The sequence below is a fragment of the Salvelinus fontinalis genome, chromosome 35, assembly GCF_029448725.1.
Source record: "Salvelinus fontinalis isolate EN_2023a chromosome 35, ASM2944872v1, whole genome shotgun sequence".
NCBI classification, from domain to species: domain Eukaryota; kingdom Metazoa; phylum Chordata; class Actinopteri; order Salmoniformes; family Salmonidae; genus Salvelinus; species Salvelinus fontinalis.
The window spans coordinates 26,440,121-26,466,302 of NC_074699.1; the positions used below are offsets into that span (position 1 = coordinate 26,440,121).

At 42.9% G+C, this 26,182-nt stretch overlaps 3 protein-coding genes across 3 annotated transcripts; all 3 read left to right on the forward strand.

Annotated features, from left to right (window-relative positions):
* Positions 1–28: 28 nt before the first annotated feature.
* On the forward strand, positions 29–5,903 carry LOC129834142 (mucin-5AC-like). The gene is made up of 2 exons (XM_055898882.1): positions 29–5,611; positions 5,838–5,903. Exons 1-2 carry the CDS (start codon positions 146–148, stop codon positions 5,901–5,903), a joined length of 5,532 nt encoding a protein of 1,843 aa, XP_055754857.1. The 5' UTR covers positions 29–145.
* An 838-nt stretch (positions 5,904–6,741) lies between these two features.
* On the forward strand, positions 6,742–10,162 carry LOC129834143 (mucin-5AC-like). Its single transcript, XM_055898883.1, has 2 exons — positions 6,742–8,666; positions 10,155–10,162. The coding sequence occupies exons 1-2, from the start codon at positions 6,914–6,916 to the stop codon at positions 10,160–10,162; spliced, it is 1,761 nt and encodes a 586-aa protein (XP_055754858.1). The 5' UTR covers positions 6,742–6,913.
* On the forward strand, positions 9,777–17,477 carry LOC129834644 (intestinal mucin-like protein). Its single transcript, XM_055899826.1, has 18 exons — positions 9,777–10,012; positions 10,155–10,326; positions 10,556–10,803; positions 11,027–11,210; positions 11,298–11,490; positions 11,682–11,860; positions 11,954–12,023; positions 12,114–12,244; positions 12,601–12,635; positions 14,246–14,414; positions 14,564–14,662; positions 14,778–14,818; positions 15,086–15,208; positions 15,456–15,554; positions 15,789–15,917; positions 16,223–16,262; positions 16,418–16,541; positions 16,855–17,477. Exons 3-18 carry the CDS (start codon positions 10,765–10,767, stop codon positions 17,060–17,062), a joined length of 1,863 nt encoding a protein of 620 aa, XP_055755801.1. The 5' UTR covers positions 9,777–10,012; positions 10,155–10,326; positions 10,556–10,764; the 3' UTR covers positions 17,063–17,477.
* Positions 17,478–26,182: the final 8,705 nt, after the last annotated feature.

A 26,182-nucleotide genomic window follows, 5' to 3' on the forward strand; every position in this document is an offset into this window, starting at 1 on the left:
GAACATCATTTCTGCTGGTTATCACATTTGCTCTGCTCCAGAGGCAGTTGAATGTAGAGCAAAACAATACCCTGGACTTCAGATCTCTCATCTTGGCCAAGACGTGACTTGCAATCCATCCGTTGGACTGATTTGTCAAAACAATATGCAAGGTCTTCAGCAAAAGTGCTTCGATTACGAGATTCGAGTGAAATGTTGTCAATGTGGAACCACAACACACATCCCATCCACCACAACAACAACAGTTCCTCTTGTCACTACTCCTATAACTTTAACATCGACACCTCCAGCTACAACAAAAACAACGACTCAGACTCCCAGCCCTAGACCAACTCCAACCACTACTCCTACATCAACCTCAACAGGAGTAACACCTACCCAATGCAGTGGTGAAGAAAAATGTGTGTGGTCAGACTGGATCAACCTTGGTCAGCCAACGTCTGGCTCTGAAGGTGGAGATAATGAATCCATTAAGAACATCATTGCTGCTGGTTATCACATTTGCTCTGCTCCAGAGGCAGTTGAATGTAGAGCAAAACAATACCCTGGACTTCAGATCTCTCAGCTTGGCCAAGACGTGACTTGCAATCCATCCGTTGGACTGATTTGTCAAAACAATATGCAAGGTCTTCAGCAAAAGTGCTTCGATTACGAGATTCGAGTGAAATGTTGTCAATGTGGAACCACAACACACATCCCATCCACCACAACAACAACAGTTCCTGTTGTCACTACTCCTACACCCACTACTACAACTTTAACATCGACAGCTCCAGCTACAACAAAAACAACGACTCAGACTCCCAGCCCTAGACCAACTCCAACCACTACTCCTACATCAACCTCAACAGGAGTAACACCTACCCAATGCAGTGGTGAAGAAAAATGTGTGTGGTCAGACTGGATCAACCTTGGTCAGCCAACGTCTGGCTCTGAAGGTGGAGATAATGAATCCATTAAGAACATCATTGCTGCTGGTTATCACATTTGCTCTGCTCCAGAGGCAGTTGAATGTAGAGCAAAACAATACCCTGGACTTCAGATCTCTCATCTTGGCCAAGACGTGACTTGCAATCCATCCGTTGGACTGATTTGTCAAAACAATATGCAAGGTCTTCAGCAAAAGTGCTTCGATTACGAGATTCGAGTGAAATGTTGTCAATGTGGAACCACAACACACATCCCATCCACCACAACAACAACAGTTCCTCTTGTCACTACTCCGACACCCACTACTACAACTTTAACATCGACAGCTCCAGCTACAACAAAAACAACAACTCAGACTCCCAGCCCTAGACCAACTCCAACCACTACTCCTACATCAACCTCAACAGGAGTAACACCTACCCAATGCAGTGGTGAAGAAAAATGTGTGTGGTCAGACTGGATCAACCTTGGTCAGCCAACGTCTGGCTCTGAAGGTGGAGATAATGAATCCATTAAGAACATCATTGCTGCTGGTTATCACATTTGCTCTGCTCCAGAGGCAGTTGAATGTAGAGCAAAACAATACCCTGGACTTCAGATCTCTCAGCTTGGCCAAGACGTGACTTGCAATCCATCCGTTGGACTGATTTGTCAAAACAATATGCAAGGTCTTCAGCAAAAGTGCTTCGATTACGAGATTCGAGTGAAATGTTGTCAATGTGGAACCACAACACACATCCCATCCACCACAACAACAACAGTTCCTGTTGTCACTACTCCTACACCCACTACTACAACTTTAACATCGACAGCTCCAGCTACAACAAAAACAACGACTCAGACTCCCAGCCCTAGACCAACTCCAACCACTACTCCTACATCAACCTCAACAGGAGTAACACCTACCCAATGCAGTGGTGAAGAAAAATGTGTGTGGTCAGACTGGATCAACCTTGGTCAGCCAACGTCTGGCTCTGAAGGTGGAGATAATGAATCCATTAAGAACATCATTGCTGCTGGTTATCACATTTGCTCTGCTCCAGAGGCAGTTGAATGTAGAGCAAAACAATACCCTGGACTTCAGATCTCTCATCTTGGCCAAGACGTGACTTGCAATCCATCCGTTGGACTGATTTGTCAAAACAATATGCAAGGTCTTCAGCAAAAGTGCTTCGATTACGAGATTCGAGTGAAATGTTGTCAATGTGGAACCACAACACACGTCCCATCCACCACAACAACAACAGTTCCTCACGTCACTACTCCTACACCCACTACTACAACTTTAACATCGACAGCTCCAGCTACAACAAAAACAACAACTCAGACTCCCAGCCCTAGTACAACTCCAACCACTACTCCTACATCAACCTCAACAGGAGTAACACCTACCCAATGCAGTGGTGAAGAAAAATGTGTGTGGTCAGACTGGATCAACCTTGGTGAGCCAACGTCTGGCTCTGAAGGTGGAGATAATGAATCCATTAAGAACATCATTGCTGCTGGTTATCACATTTGCTCTGCTCCAGAGGCAGTTGAATGTAGAGCAAAACAATACCCTGGACTTCAGATCTCTCATCTTGGCCAAGACGTGACTTGCAATCCATCCGTTGGACTGATTTGTCAAAACAATATGCAAGGTCTTCAGCAAAAGTGTTTCGATTACGAGATTCGAGTGAAATGTTGTCAATGTGGAACCACAACACACATCCCATCCACCACAACAACAACAGTTCCTCTTGTCACTACTCCTATAACTTTAACATCGACAGCTCCAGCTACAACAAAAACAACGACTCAGACTCCCAGCCCTAGACCAACTCCAACCACTACTCCTACATCAACCTCAACAGGAGTAACACCTACCCAATGCAGTGGTGAAGAAAAATGTGTGTGGTCAGACTGGATCAACCTTGGTCAGCCAACGTCTGGCTCTGAAGGTGGAGATAATGAATCCATTAAGAACATCATTGCTGCTGGTTATCACATTTGCTCTGCTCCAGAGGCAGTTGAATGTAGAGCAAAACAATACCCTGGACTTCAGATCTCTCAGCTTGGCCAAGACGTGACTTGCAATCCATCCGTTGGACTGATTTGTCAAAACAATATGCAAGGTCTTCAGCAAAAGTGCTTCGATTACGAGATTCGAGTGAAATGTTGTCAATGTGGAACCACAACACACATCCCATCCACCACAACAACAACAGTTCCTGTTGTCACTACTCCTACACCCACTACTACAACTTTAACATCGACAGCTCCAGCTACAACAAAAACAACGACTCAGACTCCCAGCCCTAGACCAACTCCAACCACTACTCCTACATCAACCTCAACAGGAGTAACACCTACCCAATGCAGTGGTGAAGAAAAATGTGTGTGGTCAGACTGGATCAACCTTGGTCAGCCAACGTCTGGCTCTGAAGGTGGAGATAATGAATCCATTAAGAACCTTATTGCTGCTGGTTATCACATTTGCTCTGCTCCAGAGGCAGTTGAATGTAGAGCAAAACAATACCCTGGACTTCAGATCTCTCATCTTGGCCAAGACGTGACTTGCAATCCATCCGTTGGACTGATTTGTCAAAACAATATGCAAGGTCTTCAGCAAAAGTGCTTCGATTACGAGATTCGAGTGAAATGTTGTCAATGTGGAACCACAACACACATCCCATCCACCACAACAACAACAGTTCCTCTTGTCACTACTCCTATAACTTTAACATCGACACCTCCAGCTACAACAAAAACAACGACTCAGACTCCCAGCCCTAGACCAACTCCAACCACTACTCCTACATCAACCTCAACAGGAGTAACACCTACCCAATGCAGTGGTGAAGAAAAATGTGTGTGGTCAGACTGGATCAACCTTGGTCAGCCAACGTCTGGCTCTGAAGGTGGAGATAATGAATCCATTAAGAACATCATTGCTGCTGGTTATCACATTTGCTCTGCTCCAGAGGCAGTTGAATGTAGAGCAAAACAATACCCTGGACTTCAGATCTCTCAGCTTGGCCAAGACGTGACTTGCAATCCATCCGTTGGACTGATTTGTCAAAACAATATGCAAGGTCTTCAGCAAAAGTGCTTCGATTACGAGATTCGAGTGAAATGTTGTCAATGTGGAACCACAACACACATCCCATCCACCACAACAACAACAGTTCCTGTTGTCACTACTCCTACACCCACTACTACAACTTTAACATCGACAGCTCCAGCTACAACAAAAACAACGACTCAGACTCCCAGCCCTAGACCAACTCCAACCACTACTCCTACATCAACCTCAACAGGAGTAACACCTACCCAATGCAGTGGTGAAGAAAAATGTGTGTGGTCAGACTGGATCAACCTTGGTCAGCCAACGTCTGGCTCTGAAGGTGGAGATAATGAATCCATTAAGAACATCATTGCTGCTGGTTATCACATTTGCTCTGCTCCAGAGGCAGTTGAATGTAGAGCAAAACAATACCCTGGACTTCAGATCTCTCATCTTGGCCAAGACGTGACTTGCAATCCATCCGTTGGACTGATTTGTCAAAACAATATGCAAGGTCTTCAGCAAAAGTGCTTCGATTACGAGATTCGAGTGAAATGTTGTCAATGTGGAACCACAACACACATCCCATCCACCACAACAACAACAGTTCCTCTTGTCACTACTCCGACACCCACTACTACAACTTTAACATCGACAGCTCCAGCTACAACAAAAACAACAACTCAGACTCCCAGCCCTAGTACAACTCCAACCACTACTCCTACATCAACCTCAACAGGAGTAACACCTACCCAATGCAGTGGTGAAGAAAAATGTGTGTGGTCAGACTGGATCAACCTTGGTCAGCCAACGTCTGGCTCTGAAGGTGGAGATAATGAATCCATTAAGAACATCATTGCTGCTGGTTATCACATTTGCTCTGCTCCAGAGGCAGTTGAATGTAGAGCAAAACAATACCCTGGACTTCAGATCTCTCAGCTTGGCCAAGACGTGACTTGCAATCCATCCGTTGGACTGATTTGTCAAAACAATATGCAAGGTCTTCAGCAAAAGTGCTTCGATTACGAGATTCGAGTGAAATGTTGTCAATGTGGAACCACAACACACATCCCATCCACCACAACAACAACAGTTCCTGTTGTCACTACTCCTACACCCACTACTACAACTTTAACATCGACAGCTCCAGCTACAACAAAAACAACGACTCAGACTCCCAGCCCTAGACCAACTCCAACCACTACTCCTACATCAACCTCAACAGGAGTAACACCTACCCAATGCAGTGGTGAAGAAAAATGTGTGTGGTCAGACTGGATCAACCTTGGTCAGCCAACGTCTGGCTCTGAAGGTGGAGATAATGAATCCATTAAGAACATCATTGCTGCTGGTTATCACATTTGCTCTGCTCCAGAGGCAGTTGAATGTAGAGCAAAACAATACCCTGGACTTCAGATCTCTCATCTTGGCCAAGACGTGACTTGCAATCCATCCGTTGGACTGATTTGTCAAAACAATATGCAAGGTCTTCAGCAAAAGTGCTTCGATTACGAGATTCGAGTGAAATGTTGTCAATGTGGAACCACAACACACATCCCATCCACCACAACAACAACAGTTCCTCTTGTCACTACTCCGACACCCACTACTACAACTTTAACATCGACAGCTCCAGCTACAACAAAAACAACAACTCAGACTCCCAGCCCTAGACCAACTCCAACCACTACTCCTACATCAACCTCAACAGGAGTAACACCTACCCAATGCAGTGGTGAAGAAAAATGTGTGTGGTCAGACTGGATCAACCTTGGTCAGCCAACGTCTGGCTCTGAAGGTGGAGATAATGAATCCATTAAGAACATCATTGCTGCTGGTTATCACATTTGCTCTGCTCCAGAGGCAGTTGAATGTAGAGCAAAACAATACCCTGGACTTCAGATCTCTCAGCTTGGCCAAGACGTGACTTGCAATCCATCCGTTGGACTGATTTGTCAAAACAATATGCAAGGTCTTCAGCAAAAGTGCTTCGATTACGAGATTCGAGTGAAATGTTGTCAATGTGGAACCACAACACACATCCCATCCACCACAACAACAACAGTTCCTGTTGTCACTACTCCTACACCCACTACTACAACTTTAACATCGACAGCTCCAGCTACAACAAAAACAACGACTCAGACTCCCAGCCCTAGACCAACTCCAACCACTACTCCTACATCAACCTCAACAGGAGTAACACCTACCCAATGCAGTGGTGAAGAAAAATGTGTGTGGTCAGACTGGATCAACCTTGGTCAGCCAACGTCTGGCTCTGAAGGTGGAGATAATGAATCCATTAAGAACATCATTGCTGCTGGTTATCACATTTGCTCTGCTCCAGAGGCAGTTGAATGTAGAGCAAAACAATACCCTGGACTTCAGATCTCTCAGCTTGGCCAAGACGTGACTTGCAATCCATCCGTTGGACTGATTTGTCAAAACAATATGCAAGGTCTTCAGCAAAAGTGCTTCGATTACGAGATTCGAGTGAAATGTTGTCAATGTGGAACCACAACACACATCCCATCCACCACAACAACAACAGTTCCTGTTGTCACTACTCCTACACCCACTACTACAACTTTAACATCGACAGCTCCAGCTACAACAAAAACAACGACTCAGACTCCCAGCCCTAGACCAACTCCAACCACTACTCCTACATCAACCTCAACAGGAGTAACACCTACCCAATGCAGTGGTGAAGAAAAATGTGTGTGGTCAGACTGGATCAACCTTGGTCAGTCAACGTCTGGCTCTGAAGGTGGAGATAATGAATCCATTAAGAACATCATTGCTGCTGGTTATCACATTTGCTCTGCTCCAGAGGCAGTTGAATGTAGAGCAAAACAATACCCTGGACTTCAGATCTCTCAGCTTGGCCAAGACGTGACTTGCAATCCATCCGTTGGACTGATTTGTCAAAACAATATGCAAGGTCTTCAGCAAAAGTGCTTCGATTACGAGATTCGAGTGAAATGTTGTCAATGTGGAACCACAACACACATCCCATCCACCACAACAACAACAGTTCCTGTTGTCACTACTCCTACACCCACTACTACAACTTTAACATCGACAGCTCCAGCTACAACAAAAACAACGACTCAGACTCCCAGCCCTAGACCAACTCCAACCACTACTCCTACATCAACCTCAACAGGAGTAACACCTACCCAATGCAGTGGTGAAGAAAAATGTGTGTGGTCAGACTGGATCAACCTTGGTCAGCCAACGTCTGGCTCTGAAGGTGGAGATAATGAATCCATTAAGAACCTTATTGCTGCTGGTTATCACATTTGCTCTGCTCCAGAGGCAGTTGAATGTAGAGCAAAACAATACCCTGGACTTCAGATCTCTCAGCTTGGCCAAGACGTGACTTGCAATCCATCCGTTGGACTGATTTGTCAAAACAATATGCAAGGTCTTCAGCAAAAGTGCTTCGATTACGAGATTCGAGTGAAATGTTGTCAATGTGGAACCACAACACACATCCCATCCACCACAACAACAACAGTTCCTGTTGTCACTACTCCTACACCCACTACTACAACTTTAACATCGACAGCTCCAGCTACAACAAAAACAACGACTCAGACTCCCAGCCCTAGACCAACTCCAACCACTACTCCTACATCAACCTCAACAGGAGTAACACCTACCCAATGCAGTGGTGAAGAAAAATGTGTGTGGTCAGACTGGATCAACCTTGGTCAGCCAACGTCTGGCTTTGAAGGTGGAGATAATGAATCCATTAAGAACATCATTGCTGCTGGTTATCACATTTGCTCTGCTCCAGAGGCAGTTGAATGTAGAGCAAAACAATACCCTGGACTTCAGATCTCTCAGCTTGGCCAAGACGTGACTTGCAATCCATCCGTTGGACTGATTTGTCAAAACAATATGCAAGGTCTTCAGCAAAAGTGCTTCGATTACGAGATTCGAGTGAAATGTTGTCAATGTGGAACCACAACACACATCCCATCCACCACAACAACAACAGTTCCTGTTGTCACTACTCCTACACCCACTACTACAACTTTAACATCGACAGCTCCAGCTACAACAAAAACAACAACTCAGACTCCCAGCCCTAGTACAACTCCAACCACTACTCCTACATCAACCTCAACAGGAGTAACACCTACCCAATGCAGTGGTGAAGAAACATGTGTGTGGTCAGACTGGATCAACCTTGGTGAGCCAACGTCTGGATCTGAAGGTGGAGATAATGAATCCATTAAGAACATCATTGCTGCTGGTTATCACATTTGCTCTGCTCCAGAGGCAGTTGAATGTAGAGCAAAACAATACCCTGGACTTCAGATCTCTCATCTTGGCCAAGACGTGACTTGCAATCCATCCGTTGGACTGATTTGTCAAAACAATATGCAAGGTCTTCAGCAAAAGTGCTTCGATTACGAGATTCGAGTGAAATGTTGTCAATGTGGAACCACAACACACATCCCATCCACCACAACAACAACAGTTCCTGTTGTCACTACTCCTACACCCACTACTACAACTTTAACATCGACAGCTCCAGCTACAACAAAAACAACGACTCAGACTCCCAGCCCTAGACCAACTCCAACCACTACTCCTACATCAACCTCAACAGGAGTAACACCTACCCAATGCAGTGGTGAAGAAAAATGTGTGTGGTCAGACTGGATCAACCTTGGTGAGCCAACATCTGGCTCTGAAGGTGGAGATAATGAATCCATTAAGAACATCATTGCTAGTGGTTATCACATTTGCTCTGCTCCAGAGGCAGTTGAATGTAGAGCAAAACAATACCCTGGACTTCAGATCTCTCATCTTGGCCAAGACGTGACTTGCAATCCATCCGTTGGACTGATTTGTCAAAACAATATGCAAGGTCTTCAGCAAAAGTGCTTCGATTACGAGATTCGAGTGAAATGTTGTCAATGTGGAACCACAACACACATCCCATCCACCACAACAACAACAGTTCCTGTTGTCACTACTCCTACACCCACTACTACAACTTTAACATCGACAGCTCCAGCTACAACAAAAACAACGACTCAGACTCCCAGCCCTAGACCAACTCCAACCACTACTCCTACATCAACCTCAACAGGAGTAACACCTACCCAATGCAGTGGTGAAGAAAAATGTGTGTGGTCAGACTGGATCAATCTTGGTGAGCCAACGTCTGGCTCTGAAGGTGGAGATAATGAATCCATTAAGAACATTATTGCTGCTGGTTATCACATTTGCTCTGCTCCAGAGGCAGTTGAATGTAGAGCAAAACAATACCCTGGACTTCAGATCTCTCAGCTTGGTCAAGATGTGACTTGCAATCCATCCGTTGGACTGATATGTCAAAACAATAAGCAAGGTCTTCAGCAAAAGTGCTTCGATTACGAGATTCGAGTGAAATGTTGTCAATGTGGAACCACAACACACGTCCCATCCACCACAACAACAACAGTTCCTCACGTCAGTACTCCTACACCCACTACTACAACCTTAACGTCAACAGTTCCACCTGCAACAACAACAACAACTCTGCCACCCACCACAACTATTATTTCTACAACTTTTGCTGTAATAACTGGTGGAACAACGAAACCATCGATTCCAACCACATTACCCCTTCATTGTTATTCTTGCCATTTCAATCATACTGATTTCCTCATTGGTAAGTTTTACTTTTCACCTTTCCAAGTTTTAAACCTTGTGTACTATTATTTCAGCTTTTAGTGATGTTCAATTTATATGTAATTTTACATGTTAATTTGGAAACTGGCTTAATGATTACACCTCATATTTCTTTCAGGCTCAATTGTCTACAATGTCTCTGACCATGATGGATGGTGCTACATTGGTCTCTGCAACAAGACTTGTAAAGTAGAAACACTTTTGACCAGATGTGGTACACCAACTACCCCAGTTACTCCTACTACACCAACCACTTCACAGTCCCCAACAACAACAACAGTACCACATGTAACATATCCATCTGAGAAAAACTGTGACCATGACCATCCTCCAAGACAGGTATTTACTCTGCTATAGATAATAACTTTTGTTGAAACATTCCATAGGAATTATTATTTACAAAAGGATGATTATATTACAAAAAGAAATGAATGATTTTAAAGACATTTCCTGTAGATCTAATATTTTTCTGTATTTGTAGAATGGTGAGAGCTGGATACATAACCAGTGCACCAACGGAACATGCGCCAACGGGAAAGTTATTCATGAGCATGTACATTGTGAGACTCCGAAGCCTATAGCATGTGAAAATAACTATCCTCCAATCCAAGTGTATGACGAATCTGGATGCTGTTTCCACTACGAGTGTCAATGTAAGTTTAACCTCCCCCCAAAATATATGCAAGTATGCAAATATGTCACAAAATCCACTTTAGAAATTATTCTTTCTCTTTGACTTGTTTATGTTTATCTAATAATTACCAGCAGTAAATGTATATGAATGTCTAACATTGGAAAACGTTCAGTACAGCACCATTAATTTTGCATGAAACATTCCACATCCGTGTCCTTTTAAATGCTAATCATTCTCTTCTTACAAAGGTATCTGCTATGGTTGGGGAGACCCTCACTATGTCACCTTTGATGGAACATACTATGGCTTCCAAGGAAATTGTTCTTATGTCTTGGTCAAAGAAATCCTGCCAAAGTACAACTTCAGTGTCGTAATCGACAATTACTATTGTGATGCCCCAGATGGACTTTCCTGCCCTCAGTCTCTGACAATTTATTACCAATCTTATGAGATATTCATGACCAAGAAGGACGTTGATGGAGTTTTCACAAGTCTGGTAATTAAAATATCTCAAATACTGTAGGTTCAAGACATTTTCAGTCGTTTTTCATTTAAGAGGGATTAGCTTTTGATTAGCTTAGATATTGATTAGCTTCCATTTAAGATTGATATACTTCCTTTATGTATTAGATATAGGATACAGTTCTAGAATACTATTGGGTATACAAATATTGAATTATTGTAACCATTTTGTCCATCTCTTAATATTTTTGAACTAGATTTATGTAAACCAGCAACGCATCATCCCAGCATATGAGACCAAGGACTTCCGCATCACAGACAACGGAATTGAGACTCTTTTAGTCATACCAGCAATTAATGCCAAGGTGTCTTTCACTGGTCTTATGTTTAGCATATACTTGCCCTGGGACAAGTTCAGTGGCAATACTGAGGGACAGTGTGGTGAGTACAGGTGTTTAACCGTCACTCTGTTACAATGATTACCCCATGATGTCTCATTGTCTAACAATAGTTTTCAATCTTATTCAGGTACATGTGACAACAACCGGACAGATGACTGCCGCTTGCCAAATGGGACTATCGATTCATCTTGTCCAGACATGGCACACCAATGGCATGTTGCTGACCACAATAACAGTCAGTGCACACCACCACCACCAGAGCCGACACCAACACAACCACCAGGCTGCGATCCACCCATTTGTCATCTCATTCAAAGCAAGTAAGTAGCAATTAGTATTCACAATAAATCTCCTCTGTAGTATTGATAACCTCTCAATCAGAATCATCTCAGTAAAAACAATAACTTGACATACTAAAACACGGCAATCATTTGACAAAGCCTGATGACAAAACAAAGTGAATTATCATATTTAAGTATCTACTCTAACTGAAGCGTGACATCTTTTCAAGGGTCTTTGAGAGTTGCCATAAGATAATCCCATACGAGCCATTCCTTGTGGCATGTATCTTTGATGCGTGTTATATGGATGATGTTACCATTGGCTGCACCAGCTTGCAGACCTATGCTGATGCATGTGCACAAGCAGGAGTCTGTATTGAGTGGAGAAATTATACAAATGGACAATGTGGTAAGTAGGTCACTCCTCAAGACCATAAAGCTCAGATAGCCTCTCTATGATGTAGCTTATTGGTTATTAACCTTTTTATCTCACCCGCTACAGACTTCACATGTGAGAAACCCAAGGTTTATAATGCCTGCGGTCCACAAGTTGAACCAACCTGTAATGCCTGGTATGTATAATGCTGTTGTTGTTCAGTGGATGGGTATAATGATGGGGAAAGTCTTTCAGCTATTGAAACTTTTTTTAAATATCTCTGCAGGTACAATTTCAAATTCATCCAGACTCAAAATGAGTTCAGTGTCATGGGAGATATACAATTGGAGGGATGTTATTGTCCCCCTGGGACCACTCTTATGAGTTCCAGCTCAAACTACTGTATCCCCAGCTGTGGTAAGAATGGTCAAATAACAGCATTGTATAATGAGGGTGTGGTGACTTACAGTATGGTGCTGTGATAGTAACCCTACATCCTGCTGACCTTCACTTTGGGAAGCATAAAGTGTTTTAATTGTTAGTTGCTACTGTAGGGGTCTTTTGAAAGCTGCTTTAGCTTTTTGTATAACAAACAAAAAATATCCACAGCATTTTTCACAGATACTTCAATTGTGCGGGTTTTGGTTAATTTTGATTGATATTGATTTTATTAAGTGCTTCCGGTATATAAAATGCATTATCAAAATGAAGTTGTGGAATGTATTTCAATGACTTAGTTTTTTTAATGTATTTTTTTCTCTTTGGTTCATCAGATATTTGCCCATTGCCAAATGGAGAATGGAAAGAGGTAAAATTGTGTTTGAATTTCACTCACAGGTTTAAGCAGGGAAGAGAAACTATTCATTTCTGATATACACATTAACTTAAGGATCGGCGTCCCATCAACGGGACAGTTGTAAATCATGCAGCGCGTTATGTCAAGATCGCAGATTTTAGAGAAACAACAAACGTCGGTAAATAGAAGTGTCTTATACATAGTGTCTTATTAAATTGTTGTTAATATAACTGCACTGTCCAATTTACAGTAGCCATTACTGCCAAAAATGCCATGCAGTTGTTTTAGGAGAGCTCCTAACAACAAAACACTTTTTCACCGTGATAGGTTTGATAAATTCACCTCTGAAGGTAAAATGTATACTTACATTCTAAAATCTTGCTCTGATTTGCCATCCAAAGGGTCCCAGAGATAACATGAAGTGTCGTTTTGTTAAATAAATCATATCCTAAAAAGGTTCATATAGCATGCACAATCTATTTTGTATTTCCACTCGTTCAATTTGCAAAGAAAGGAGTCTGTGAAAATCTCACCTTAAACGTTGTTTCAACGAGTAAAATCACATTCGTATGTATTCCTCAGAGATCCTAGAAGGTAACACGACTTCACTATATCATTAGGGGTGTAGTATATCCTATAGAACACCATATTTGGTCAGAGAGCGACGCCTTCATGGCACGCCGATGACTCGGGTGGCCATCACTTGAACGACTGTATCTTTGTCAAATAAGCACCAATCGTGGTCAAACAAAGCTAGCTAGATATCCAATGAGCTGGGCTTAACGGGAGTATCCGGAAACCATGTATATGTTGTAAACTGTTGCTACTAACCTTGTACGACAGCATGCCTTTTCATTTTTGACAACAATTTTAAGGATTTTCAGACTTATGAAGTTATGAAAACTGGTTGATTTGCAAATGTTGAACTTATAATATTGCTACTAATACTTGGAAAGCTAAATCAAACTCCAAGTATACAGATTTGATGATATTCTTGCAGAATTTTTGTTATATGAATGTGAATGTCTCCTTCGCGTTTTGCCCAAATGTACCTGGGGACTTCACACTAAAAGTATTGTAGTTCCCTCATACTTCAAGTTTTCCATCTGTAACTTTGCACATACACTGCTGCCATCTTGTGGACACTATTAGAATTACAACCAGGGTGATGGCTAGAACAGTGACCTTTCACTCACAAAGATGGTGGTAGATTTTTTTTCTTTTTCTTTTTTCTATTTTCTTCTACCAGATCTATTGTGTTATATTCTCCTACATTCAATTCACAATTCCACAAACTTCAAATTGTTTACTTTCAAATGGTACCAAAATATGCATATCCTTGCTTCAGGGCCTGAGCTACAGGCAGTTAGATTTGAGTATGTAATTTAGGCGAAAATTGAAAAAAAAGGGTAATGTGGCTTGTATTTCACTTTTGACAATCATGTATAGTAATGTATGCAATAATATTAATTATAATAATAATAATGTATTACAATTCTATAGCGCTTTCATAGAACCTCAAAGCGCTTCAGTAATTTATAATTCCACACACTGAATGATTGAACTTTGCACTGGTAGTGTCCATACAAACCTTAGTGTACTTAAATTGTTCCTCATTGCAGGCTAATGAGACCTGGGTGAGCAACTGCCAGAAGTGTGTGTGTGACCCGTACAGTCTGGAAATCCAGTGCCAGCCTGTGGCATGCCAACATCAGCCTCCTCTCACCTGTGACCAGGAGGGCCAAATTAAGGTCGTAGAAACCGTTGACTGTTGTAAAAAGAACAAATGTGGTGAGTGACTTGTTTGGATAATGTACTTTATATGTGGGCTTTTTAACATCTCGGTAAAAACATTAACATTTTTGGTGATTACCTAATATATCCAACCACTGTGGCCATTCGCAAAGTTTTTAAAACAATCGTTTTTTCATTACAAACAGAGTGTGATGTCACACGATGCTCTACTTCCAAGATAACTTGCCCAGTCGGATTCGAGACAGAGGCAACTATGGGAGTCTGCTGCCTAACTTATCAATGCAGTGAGTTTGCGTCTGCATGTGCTTGAGTGTGCGTGTACAGTATTTGTGCATATCCTAGAAATCCCAACATGTTAGTTGCAGTATTAAATGATTATCCATGTTCTTTGCCCCACAGTGCCAAAGGATGTCTGTGTGTTTAACAACACTGAATATCAGGTGAGAATGCATTCTATGCTATTTTCATTTTGCCAGTCCCACCACTTCTAAATGATCAACTTAATAAAAGAGGACAACGTTATTTTACTTGCATACATTAATTAAAAAACAAGTTAAACTAAGCAAATACCTCCTTTAAGCAAGTAGAGGCCTCTATCAGGGTGCCAACAATATTTTTTGGTCAATCCATGTATGAGATTAGATAGGACAAAAAAAGTGTCTCAATTCATAGATTTTCCATAGAAATATTGTATTTTCTCATTCCAGCCTGGTGCCAATGTTCCTGAGGACAAGTGTAAGAATTGTGTGTGTGGTGACAGTGTGGATGCGCAAACCCATCTACATATCATTGAGTGTCATCCTACTGAATGTGACACTCACTGCCAGCAGGTAAGTGATCTCCATTGACACATCGACACCCTTTGACCTCATTATGTAATTTAACATACTTAGTGTAATGTGAGTTCTTATCCATGTCAAAATATTATAATAACACTGATTCCTCTGTGTCCACTATTGGGCTACTACTGGATATGTGTAAATACTAGTGAGTTACCAGGATCACACATTGGTATAAGAGAGATCATGTCCACATCATAAAGGTTTTCTCCTCTCTGGTCTGTCTTCTTCCTTTCAGGGCTATGATCATCAAGCCGTTCCTGGGCAGTGTTGTGGGAAGTGTGTACAGACAAGCTGTGTGGTTATGCTGCCAGATAACACCACACACACTATTCAGGTAAAATAGCATCAAGCCGCATTAGTTATCTCTCACAGATTCACAAATTGTATTTTTATTTTTACAATTCGTAAAACATATCCGTCCTATTTCACTTGATAATTTAAAAACAACATGTCATTTTACTGTAGTAATAAAGTGTTATGCAAAATAACTATCTTAGCAATGATACAGTATATCGTATATATTTTGAAGAATCTCCTGTTGATATCGTTCATATTCTCACCTCTACAGCCTGGTTCCGTCTGGATACCATCTGGAGACAAGTGTCTCAAGTATGAGTGCGTAAAGATTATGGACCAACTCATCCCAATCGAGGCTAAGACTGTGTGCCCTGACTTCTACCCAGAAGACTGCGTACCCGTGAGTTACAATAACCATCTGGCAAATGATCTGGGTCCGGGAAACTGGCCCATTTAAAAACAACTGGACAATGTGCAAAATCATATTCGTGAAATACAGTTTAAACATGCCCAGTCACTCAGATCAAGGCCTGTTGCTTAATATAGTATACCTACTGTGTATTTATGTGAGGTTATTAACACCTGCTGCTTAAAGTTAACAATGCAAGAACACTGCACTGAAAAACAAGTGGAGACAGTTTGGTAAACACTACGTCAGTGACTTAAAAATGTTCTTGTTTTTTCTTCCATTTTCTTGTTTTTAAGGGAACTCAAGTCATTGCTCCAGATGGTTGCTGCCATGTCTGTGAGTGTCTTTTTAACACCATCCTTTTTGATAGACATTTGTAAATCATTCATGCCCTTTATCAGGCATTGGGAAAAGTGTTTTAGCTATTGCCATGGTCCTCAGGATGATTAACGTTAATTAGTTTGAAAGTTTTGTGTCACTTTTGTGTGCAGGTATTCCAATAACTAAGCCATGCAACGTGACAAAGAGCAAAGTGTACGTGGACAGCAATGGCTGCAAGTCTGCAAACAAGGTGGAAGTGACAACATGCGGTGGATCCTGTGTCACCTATGCCATGTGAGTATTTTGATCATTCCTGAAATATTTCAGGAACACTAACACATTATTCCTCCCAATAAAACAGAATTGGGCTGCCTGTCTAAATGCAAACTACAAATTATATTTTCAGTAATATGTTATGTTACAATGGCTGTGTTTACAAAGGCAGCCCAATTCTGATATTTTTCCCAATTATTGTCAAAAGAGCTCATCTGATTGGTCAAAAGATCAGAATTAGGCAGCCTGTGTAAATGCAGCCAATGTTATATAATTACAACTGCTACCATCAGTACTTCCACATAATGACATCGCCTCTCCTTTCTGTTTTCAGGTATTCTCTTGAGGCCAACATGATGGAGCGCTCTTGTACCTGCTGTCGGGAAGAATCCACTACCAAGAAGGAAGTAGAGATGATCTGCCCAGACGGGTCAAAGTTCAACCATTCCTACATCCACATCAATAAATGTGGTTGCCAGAGGACAGAGTGTGTGACCCCGGAGGCGACCCAGGTCACAAGGTCACGACGCAGGAGAAGATGAATGACTCTTTACTACCATCTCTTTACTGCCTAGATTACTTTTCTATTTATGTTCAACTTGTTCACTTTCCTGCAAAGTAGTCTGCTAAACGTAGGAGAAATAGTTTCAGATTCTTATTCAATTTTTATTTGAGCCAAAATAAAGTTGGCAAAAGGCTATGCATCTATACCACATTCTTGTTTTCATTGTTTTTGAAATTCTGTTGAGAAATATTTGATTGCAGACACGCAGTTCAACAATGGCCTGTCCTCTTCCAGACAAACAACCACAATTCAAAGTCTCAAACACTTTTTTTATTTGAGATGGTGTTAGGTTAGAGAAACGGATCAGTAATCAGAAGGCTGCTGGTTTCAGATCCCTGGCACCACTTCCTACTGTTGTTCTTGAGCAATGCACTTAGTTAACCTCTACATATCTCCAGGGGCAGCACTGAGGCTGGCACTGTGCTCCCTATACAGTACTAAAGACACATTTTCCACTTTGATGGACTAATAAAATAATCAAATATTTGTCTTAACTCATCTCTCATATTAAATAAAGTATACAAAATAGAAACTATATTGTCCGGGCAATAATTGTCCTTTGGTTTCACCAAAAATGAAAATCATATAATTTCATTTTAACTGTACCAAGTGTACAAAATGCAAAGGGAAATACATGAGCCATGTGTGATTATATAAAACAAATGGAAATACATGGGGCTATGTGTGATTATATAAACCAGGTAGTCGAGATCACCTTTATTTAACCAGGTAGGCTAGATGAGAACAAGTTCTCATTTACAACTGCAACCTGGCCAAGATAAAGCAAAGCAGTGTGACACAAACAACAACACAAAGTTACACATGGAATAAATAAATGTACAGTCAATAACACAATAGAAAAGTCTATATACAGTGTGTGCAAATAAAGTGAGATTACGGAGGCAAGGCAAAAAAATAGGCCATAGCGGCGAAATAATTACAATTTAGCAATTAACCACGAGTGATAGATGTGCAGAATATGAATGTGCAAGTAGAGATACTGGGATGCAAAGGGGGAAAAACAAAACAATATGGGGATGAGGTAGTTGGGTGGGCTATTTACAGATGGGCTATGTACAGGTGCAATGATCTGTAAGCTGCTCTGACAATTGATGCTTAAAGTTAGTGAAGGAGATATGAGTCACCATTTTCAGTGATTTTTGCAATTCGTTCCAGTCATTGGCAGTAGAGAACTGGAAGGAAAGGCGGCCAAAAGAGAATTTGGCTTTGGGGGTGACCAGTGAAATATACCTGCTGGAGAGGTTGCTATGGGTTGGTGCTGCTATGGTGACCAGTGAGCTGAGATAAGGCGGGGTTTTACCTAGCAAAGACATATAGATGACCTGGAGCCAGTGAGTTTGGCGACGAATTTGAAGCGAGGGCCAGCCAACGAGAGCGTACAGGTCGCAGTGGTGGGTAGTATATGGGGCTTTGGTGACAAAACGGATGGCACTGTGATAGACTGCATCCAATTTGCTGAGTTTTGGAGGCTATTTTGTAAATGACATTGCTGAAGTCAAGGATCGGTAGGATAGTCAGTTTTACGAGGGTATGTTTGGCAGCATGAGTGAAGGATGCTTTTTTGCGAAGAAGGAAGCTGATTCTAGATTTAATTTTGGATTGGAGATGCGTAATGTGAGTCTGGAAGGAGAGTTTACAATCTAACCAGACACCTAGGTATTTGTAATTGTCCACATATTCTAAGTCAGAAACGTCCAGAGTAGTGATGCTAGACGGGCAGGCACGTGCAGGAAGCGATTGGTTGAAAAGCATGCATTTAGTTTTACTTGCATTTAAGAGCAGTTGGAGGCCACGGAAGGAGAGTTGTATGGCAATAAAGCTTTTTTTTAGGTTTGTTAACACAGTGTCCAAAGAAGGGCCATAGGTATACAGAATGGTGTCGTCTGCGTAGAGGTGGATCAGAGAATCATCAGCAACAAGAGAGACATCATTGATGTATACAGAGAAAAGAGTCGGCGAGTTGAACCCAGTGTTATATCCATAGAGACTGCCAGAGGTCCGGACAACAGGCCCTCCGATTTGACACACTGAACTCTGTCTGAAAAGAAGTTGGTGAACCAGGCGAGGCAGTCATTTGAGAAACCAAGGCTGTTGAGTCTGCCGATAAGAATGCGATGATTGACAGAGTCGAAAGCCAGGTCAATAAATACGGCTGCAAAGTAGTCTTTTATCGATGGCAGTTATTATATCATTTAGGACCTTGAGCGAGGCTGAGGTGCACCCGTGACCGGCTCGGAAACCGGATTGCACAGCGGAGAAGGTACGGTGGGATTCGAGATGGTCAGTGATCTGTTTGTTGACTTGGCTTTCGAAGAGCTTAGATAGGCAGGGCAGGATGGATATAGGTCTGTAACAGTTTGGGTCCAGGGTGTCTCCCCCTTTGAAGAGGGGGATGACAGCGGCAGCTTTCCAATCCTTGGGGATCTCAGATGATACAAAGGAAAGGTTGAACAGGCTGGTAATAGGGGGTGCGACAATGGCGGCGGACAGTTTCAGAAATAGGGGGTCCAGATTGTCAAGCCCAGCTGATTTGTATGGGTCCAGGTTTTGCAGCTCTTTCAGAACATCTGCTATCTGGATTTGGGTTAAGGAGAAGCTGGGGAGGCTTGGGCGAGTAGCAGTGGGGGGGGGGGGGGGGGGGGGGGGGGCGGATCTGTTGGCCAAGGTTGGAGTCGCCAGGAGGAAGGCATGGCCAGCCGTTGAGAAATGCTTGTTGAAGTTTTCGATTATCACGGATTTATCGGTGGTGACCGTGTTACCTAGCCTCAGTGCAGTGGGCAGCTGGGAGGAGGTGCTCTTGTTCTCCATGGGCTTTACAGTATCCCAGAACTATTTGGAGTTAGAGCTACAGGATGCAAATTTCTGCTTGAAAAGCTGGCCTTTGCTTTCCTGTTTGACTGCGTGTATTGATTCCTGACTTCCCTGAACAGTTGCATATCGCGGGGACTCTTCGATGCTATTGCAGTTCGCCACAGGATGTTTTTGTGCTGGTCGAGGGCAGTCAGGTCTGGAGTGAACCAAGGGCTATATCTGTTCTTAGTTCTGCATTTTTTGAACGGAGCATGCTTGTCTAAGATGGTGAGGAAGTAACTTTTAAAGAATGACCAGGCATCCTCAACTGACGGGATGAGGTCAATATCCTTCCAGGGTACCCGGGCCAGGTCGATTAGAAAGGCCTGCTCGCAGAAGTGTTTTAGGGAGTGTTTGATAGTGATGAGGGGTGGTCGTTTGACCGCGGCCCCGTAGCGGATACAGGCAATGAGGCAGTGATCGCTGAGATCTTGATTGAAGACAGCAGAGGTGTATTTGGAGGGCAAGTTGGTCAGGATAATGTCTATTAGGGTGCCCATGTTTACGGATTTAGGGTTGTACCTGGTGGGTTCCTTGATGATTTGTGTGAGATTGAGGGCATCTAGCTTAGATTGTAGGACTGCCGGGGTGTTAAGCATATCCCAGTTTAGGTCACATAACAGAACAAACTCTGAAGCTAGATGGGGGGCGATCAATTCACAGATGGTGTCCAGGGCACAGCTGGGAGCTGAGTGGGGGTTGGTAGCAGGCGGCAACAGCGAGAGACTTATTTCTGGAGAGATTAATTTTTAAAATTGGAAGTTTGAACTGTTTGGGCATAGACCTGGAAAGTATGACATTACTTTGCAGGCTATCTCTGCAGTAGATTGCAACTCCTCCCCCTTTGGCAGTTCTATCTTGACGGAAAGTGTTATAGTTGGGTATGGAAATCTCTGAATTTTTGGTGGCCTTCCTAAGCCAGGATTCAGACACGGCAAGGACATCAGGGTTGGCAGAGTGTGCTAAAGCGGTGAGTAAGACAAACTTAGGGAGGAGGCTTCTGATGTTGACATGCATGAGACCAAGGCTTTTTCGATCACAGAAGACAACAAATGAGGGTGCCTGGGGACATGCAGGGCCTGGGTTTACCTCCACATCACCCGAGGAACAGAGGAGTAGTAGGATGAGGGTGCGGCTAAAGGCTATCAAAACTGGTCGCCTAGAGCGTTGGGGACAAGGAATAAAAGGAGCAGATTTATGGGCGTGGTAGAATAGATTCTGGGCATAATGTGCTGACAGGGGTAAGGTGGAGCACGGGTACAGCGGAGGCAAGCCCAGGCACTGGGTGATGATAAGAAAGGTTGTATCTCTGGACATGCTGGTCACAATGGGTGAGGTCACCGCATGTGTGGGAGGTGGGACAAAGGAGGTATCAGAGGTACGGGGAGTGGAACTACGGGCTCCATTGCAAACCAAAACAATGATAACTAGCCTGAACAACAGTATACAAGGCATATTGATATTTGAGAGAGACATACAGTAAGGCATAAAGTAATTGCAGGTCTTGATTGGGAGAGCTAGCTAAAACAACAGGTGAGATAACAGCAGCTAGCTAGCTAAAACAACAGGTGAGATAACAGCAGCTAGTCAGCTAACACAGCAACAGCAGGTAAAATGGCGATGACTAGGCAGAGAGGGTCGGATTAACTACACACACAGCCTGAGTTAAAACACAGAGCCTACAGATAAAACACAAATAAACAGAATGGAGTACCGTGAATTAATGGACAGTCCAGCAGGCATTAGATATGTAGCCAATTGATCATAGTGTCCAGGGTCAGCCGTAGATGGAGCAGGGAAGCCACCACTACGCTAGCACGCAGCGTTTAAAGTTAGTAGCCCGGGGGTGGTCTGCTCAGACGGAGGAGGTCTGCTCAGACGGAGGCCGGTTGAGGGCACAGCGGATGGGGTATTTGTCGGCAGACCAGACGTGGTGGTGCGGCGGGGCGCCGTGTCGACAGAGAATCCAAGCCAGATGGCGAAAGAGGTATTGTAGAATTTTGTTTGCTAACTGGTGCTAGCTTCGTGGCAGTGGCGCTAGCTGCACGCTAGCTGTGAGGATCAGAAGTAGTGGCTCAGGGATTACGGCAGGAATCCTGCGTTGTTGTGGAGAGACAGTCCGATGCTGGTAAATTGGTGAGTAATATCCAGGCTAATAACAGTGCTGGTGTCTGTGCAGAAGGTAAAAGCTACTAGCAGTGGCTAAAAATGACTAAATAGCTTGTAGCTGGTTAGCTACTGGAGGTTCTTGAATGTGTTCCAAAGTTAAAAAATAATAGCGATCCCGTATCACATTGGGTGAGGCAGGTTACCGGAAGGTATAATCGAATAAAAAATCGAAAAGAGATAGACATTTAAAAAAAAAAATATATACAAAAAATAAGTACACAAGACGACGAAACAAAACACGCCTACACTGCTACGCCATCTTGGATCTTAGCACTCTGCCTGCTTTATAGCATGATCATGTTATACTGACTTTGTTATGTTCGTCATTAGAAGGAGACCAAGGCGCAGCGTAGTAAGCGTACATCTTTCTTTATTAGAATGAACGAACGTAACGTTCTGCAGGCTACTAGAAAGATTGCAAAAACCAAATCCCACAAACTAGGGTGGAAAACAGGCTGCCTAAGTATGATTCCCAATCAGAGACAACGATAGACAGCTGCCTCTGATTGGGAACCCTACCCGGCCAACAAAGAAATAGAAAACTAGAATGCCCAACCAAATCACACCCTGACCTAACCAAAGAGAGAAATAAAAAGTCTCTCTAAGGTCAGGGCGTGACAGACTTGTCTACAACTAGCACAAGTGTTGGTGTCTAAGGGACATTTTGCTGACAGCTTTTGGTTAGTTGAGGCTTCAATGGCTCTTTAAAATGAGAAATACTCTCTACAGTTTCTTGAAACCCCTTACCTGAAACAGAATGGTGGATAATGGAATAATGGGCTCTTCAATAGACTTCGATTTAATCGAAGTCAGTGTGGTGCCAATTGCTATGGACAGGACATGACAGACATTTAGAAGATTATGCCTTGAGGTGCCATAGTGTCACAGTGGATTAGATATGCATTTAAATTGCAATTAGATCAATAACTGTATTGACTCTGAATCAACATTGAAAGTCCCACCTAAGAAGGTTAACAACATTCCTGTGAGATAAAGAGTATGCAGTAGAACAGTTAGGATCAACTTAATAGGGACCCCAATGCCCAAAGGCCATAATACTAGGACTGTTTATTAGTTTTACCCAGCTCCAGGCACTGTATATTTGCTGCCAAGTCATCAAAAAAGGAACTCTGAGCTCATATGTCATATGTGTGCCATAATTAGACCAGGGACAGTAAAATACCCATGAAATAATATAATGGTCAAATAAATAACTAATGTATTTTTTTATTAAACATACAGTAGTGTTGTTGGGGAACTTCTCTTTACTAGCCTATATAGCCAATAAAACAGTAACATATGTTGCTCAACTGCGTGCTCCACCCTGGATAGTTAATTATGATTCATTTCTCCCACTCTATTCAACATGTTTTAATTTTACACTTACTTTTACATAAAGGTTCCTGTATCAACCTACCTCAATCTAACCTGTAGTTACACTTAACATTAAGCTGTCACCCATAAATCATCACCGTTTGTTTGAGTTATTCAGAGTGCTCATCAACTTGCTCTGTATGATATTACTTCTGTATGCTGAATTGAGTTTACTCTCAACCTCAATCTATTTACCAAGAGCTTGTGTAGTAATGGTTCTATACAAAAAACAAGTATAGCTATCACGATAAAGCAGCCAAATACACAACCCGGAGCTGCTAAAATCATCAAACATTGTTGAAACCTTTGGGTAAGGTGGAGCCGCACACAGCCTCTGGCAAGACCTAGATGGGGATGTGTGGGGAAGGCTTTCAGTCAGCGAAGGCTTTGTTAGGAAAGAAACCACCTGTGGTGTAGACACAAGGGCATATGCCATAGCCTAGGCAGTGTGAAAGACATTTAAAGGTTGGGCCAATTATCAGTCATAAATCAGTCAATAGAATTTTGGAAGAGTGCCCTAGGTACGGTAGTGAGGTTTGAGCTCTGTCTGAATTCCAGACTGACCACAATGAATATTCCATTGTCCAATGTAAAGATGGTTCAGATACAAAAAGTACTAACCGACAAACCTGCAACAGATTCTTCCCTTTAGCAGGTGAATGTAGACATGATCATATACAGATATGATCATTTCACACATAGGTCGGCTCTGTCAGCAATGGATGATAAAAAAAGTTAGATGATTGACTTAATAAAAAAAGGCAATTTTTCAACAAATGTTGATCAACTGATGGTACAATATTTAATGTGTTACATTCATGTCAGGAAAACCACTAAAACCAAGCAGGACTTGGCATGACCGAACTGCCAAAATGAAGAAAACACCAACATAAAGTGTCTTAATAGGGCGTTGGGCACCATGAGGCGCTATATAAACTTCAATGTGCCTTGGCATAAATTCTACAAGTGTCTGGAACTCCATTGGAGGAATGCAACACCATTCTTCCATGACAAATTCCATAATTTGTGGTTTTGTTGATGGCGGTGGAAAACACCTTCTCAGGCTCCGATCCAGAATATCCCATAGGTGTTCAATTGTGTTGAGATCTGGTGACTGAAACACACACACACAGAGACCCATACACACAACCCTAAACATGATGGAATGTTAATTGCTTAATTAACTCAGGAACCACATCTGTGTGGAAGCACCTGCTTTTCAATTTGTATCCCTCATTTACTCAAGTGATTTCGTTATTTTGGCAGTTACATATACATCGGTGGTAAAATAAATTATCATCAAAGTAAAATGAAATGTAGAAAGCCATGCAGGTATAGCAAACTTGTGTAATGGGTTTTAAGTCAAATGTGTACTTTCTGGTCGTTTAGTGTGATATTTTACATGTGGCACATATTTATGTTGAGACACGTAACATATTGACGTTTTTAAAATGTATGCTTAAAGTGAGCGTTTGAAAGTGTGTCTAACCTTAACAATAACCATAAGCCTTAAAATGATAACCATCAATTGAACAGGGAATGTTTGACAAAAAAGTAAATATGTTACATTTTCAAACATGAATTTGGAAAACATAGATATGCTATGAAACATAAAAAATGCTAATATTTGACTAAAGCTAAGTTAATTTTGCAACAGCATGGCCTGTATGTGTCACGACTCCTACCGAAGGTGGCTCCCCTTCCTATTCGAGTGGCGCTCGGCGGTCGTCGTCACCGGCCTACTAGCTAGCACTGATCCTTTTTTCCCCCTTGTCTGTTTATTAGTTGCACCTGTGTTGAGTTAGGTTAATTGGTTGGGCTTTATTTACCAGCCGGCCCGCCTGCTGGTTGTGCGGGATTCTTTTTCAGTGTACTGTTGTGCACGACTGTAAGTCACGGTTGTCCGTGTGTGTGTTTTGATGAACTATGTAGTTCTCCCCTGTTTGGGGCATTTGTTTGAGTTGGCGTCATTTTCACCGGTGTGGTGTATTAAAAGTATCGCTACCCTGAACTCTGCGCCTGACTTCTTCCTCCACTACACCCTGGATGTTACAGAATCCCGCACCACCTAGAATGGCCAACCCCCTCCCATCGATGGAGAAACGTGTCCTCCACCACACAACCGTTCTCCATCGAATCGGATCCGCAATGGACCAGATGATGGAGAGAATGGACCGATGGGAGAGGAGTGGTCTCCTCTCTCCACCTTCGGTTTCCCCAGCTCTGGACCCCTCTTCTCCTCTCTCCCCATCCTCCGGCTCTAGCGCTCTCCGTCTTGCGCTCCCGAGGGACTATGATGGAGCGGCGGCGGGGTGTCAGGGGTTCTTGCTCCAACTGGAACTGTACCTTGCGACCGTGAGGCCCACTCCCTCGGGAGCGGAGAGGGTGAGTGTCCTCATCTCCTGCCTGACGGGTCGTGCTCTGGAGTGGGCAAACGCGGTCTGGAATGGCCCAGACTCGGCAAAGGAGCACTACCCGGAATTCGGCGGGAGAGCGACTGTTCCACCTTAGGCAGGAGAAGAGGAGCGCCCAGGATTACGCTTTGGAGTTCCGGACCTTGGCCGCTGGGTCTGGGTGGAACGACAGGGCCCTGATAGACCACTCCCGGTGTAGTCTCCGGGAGGACGTCTGCAGGGAGCTAGCGTGTCGGGACACCGCTCTCTCCATTGATGAACTTATCGAC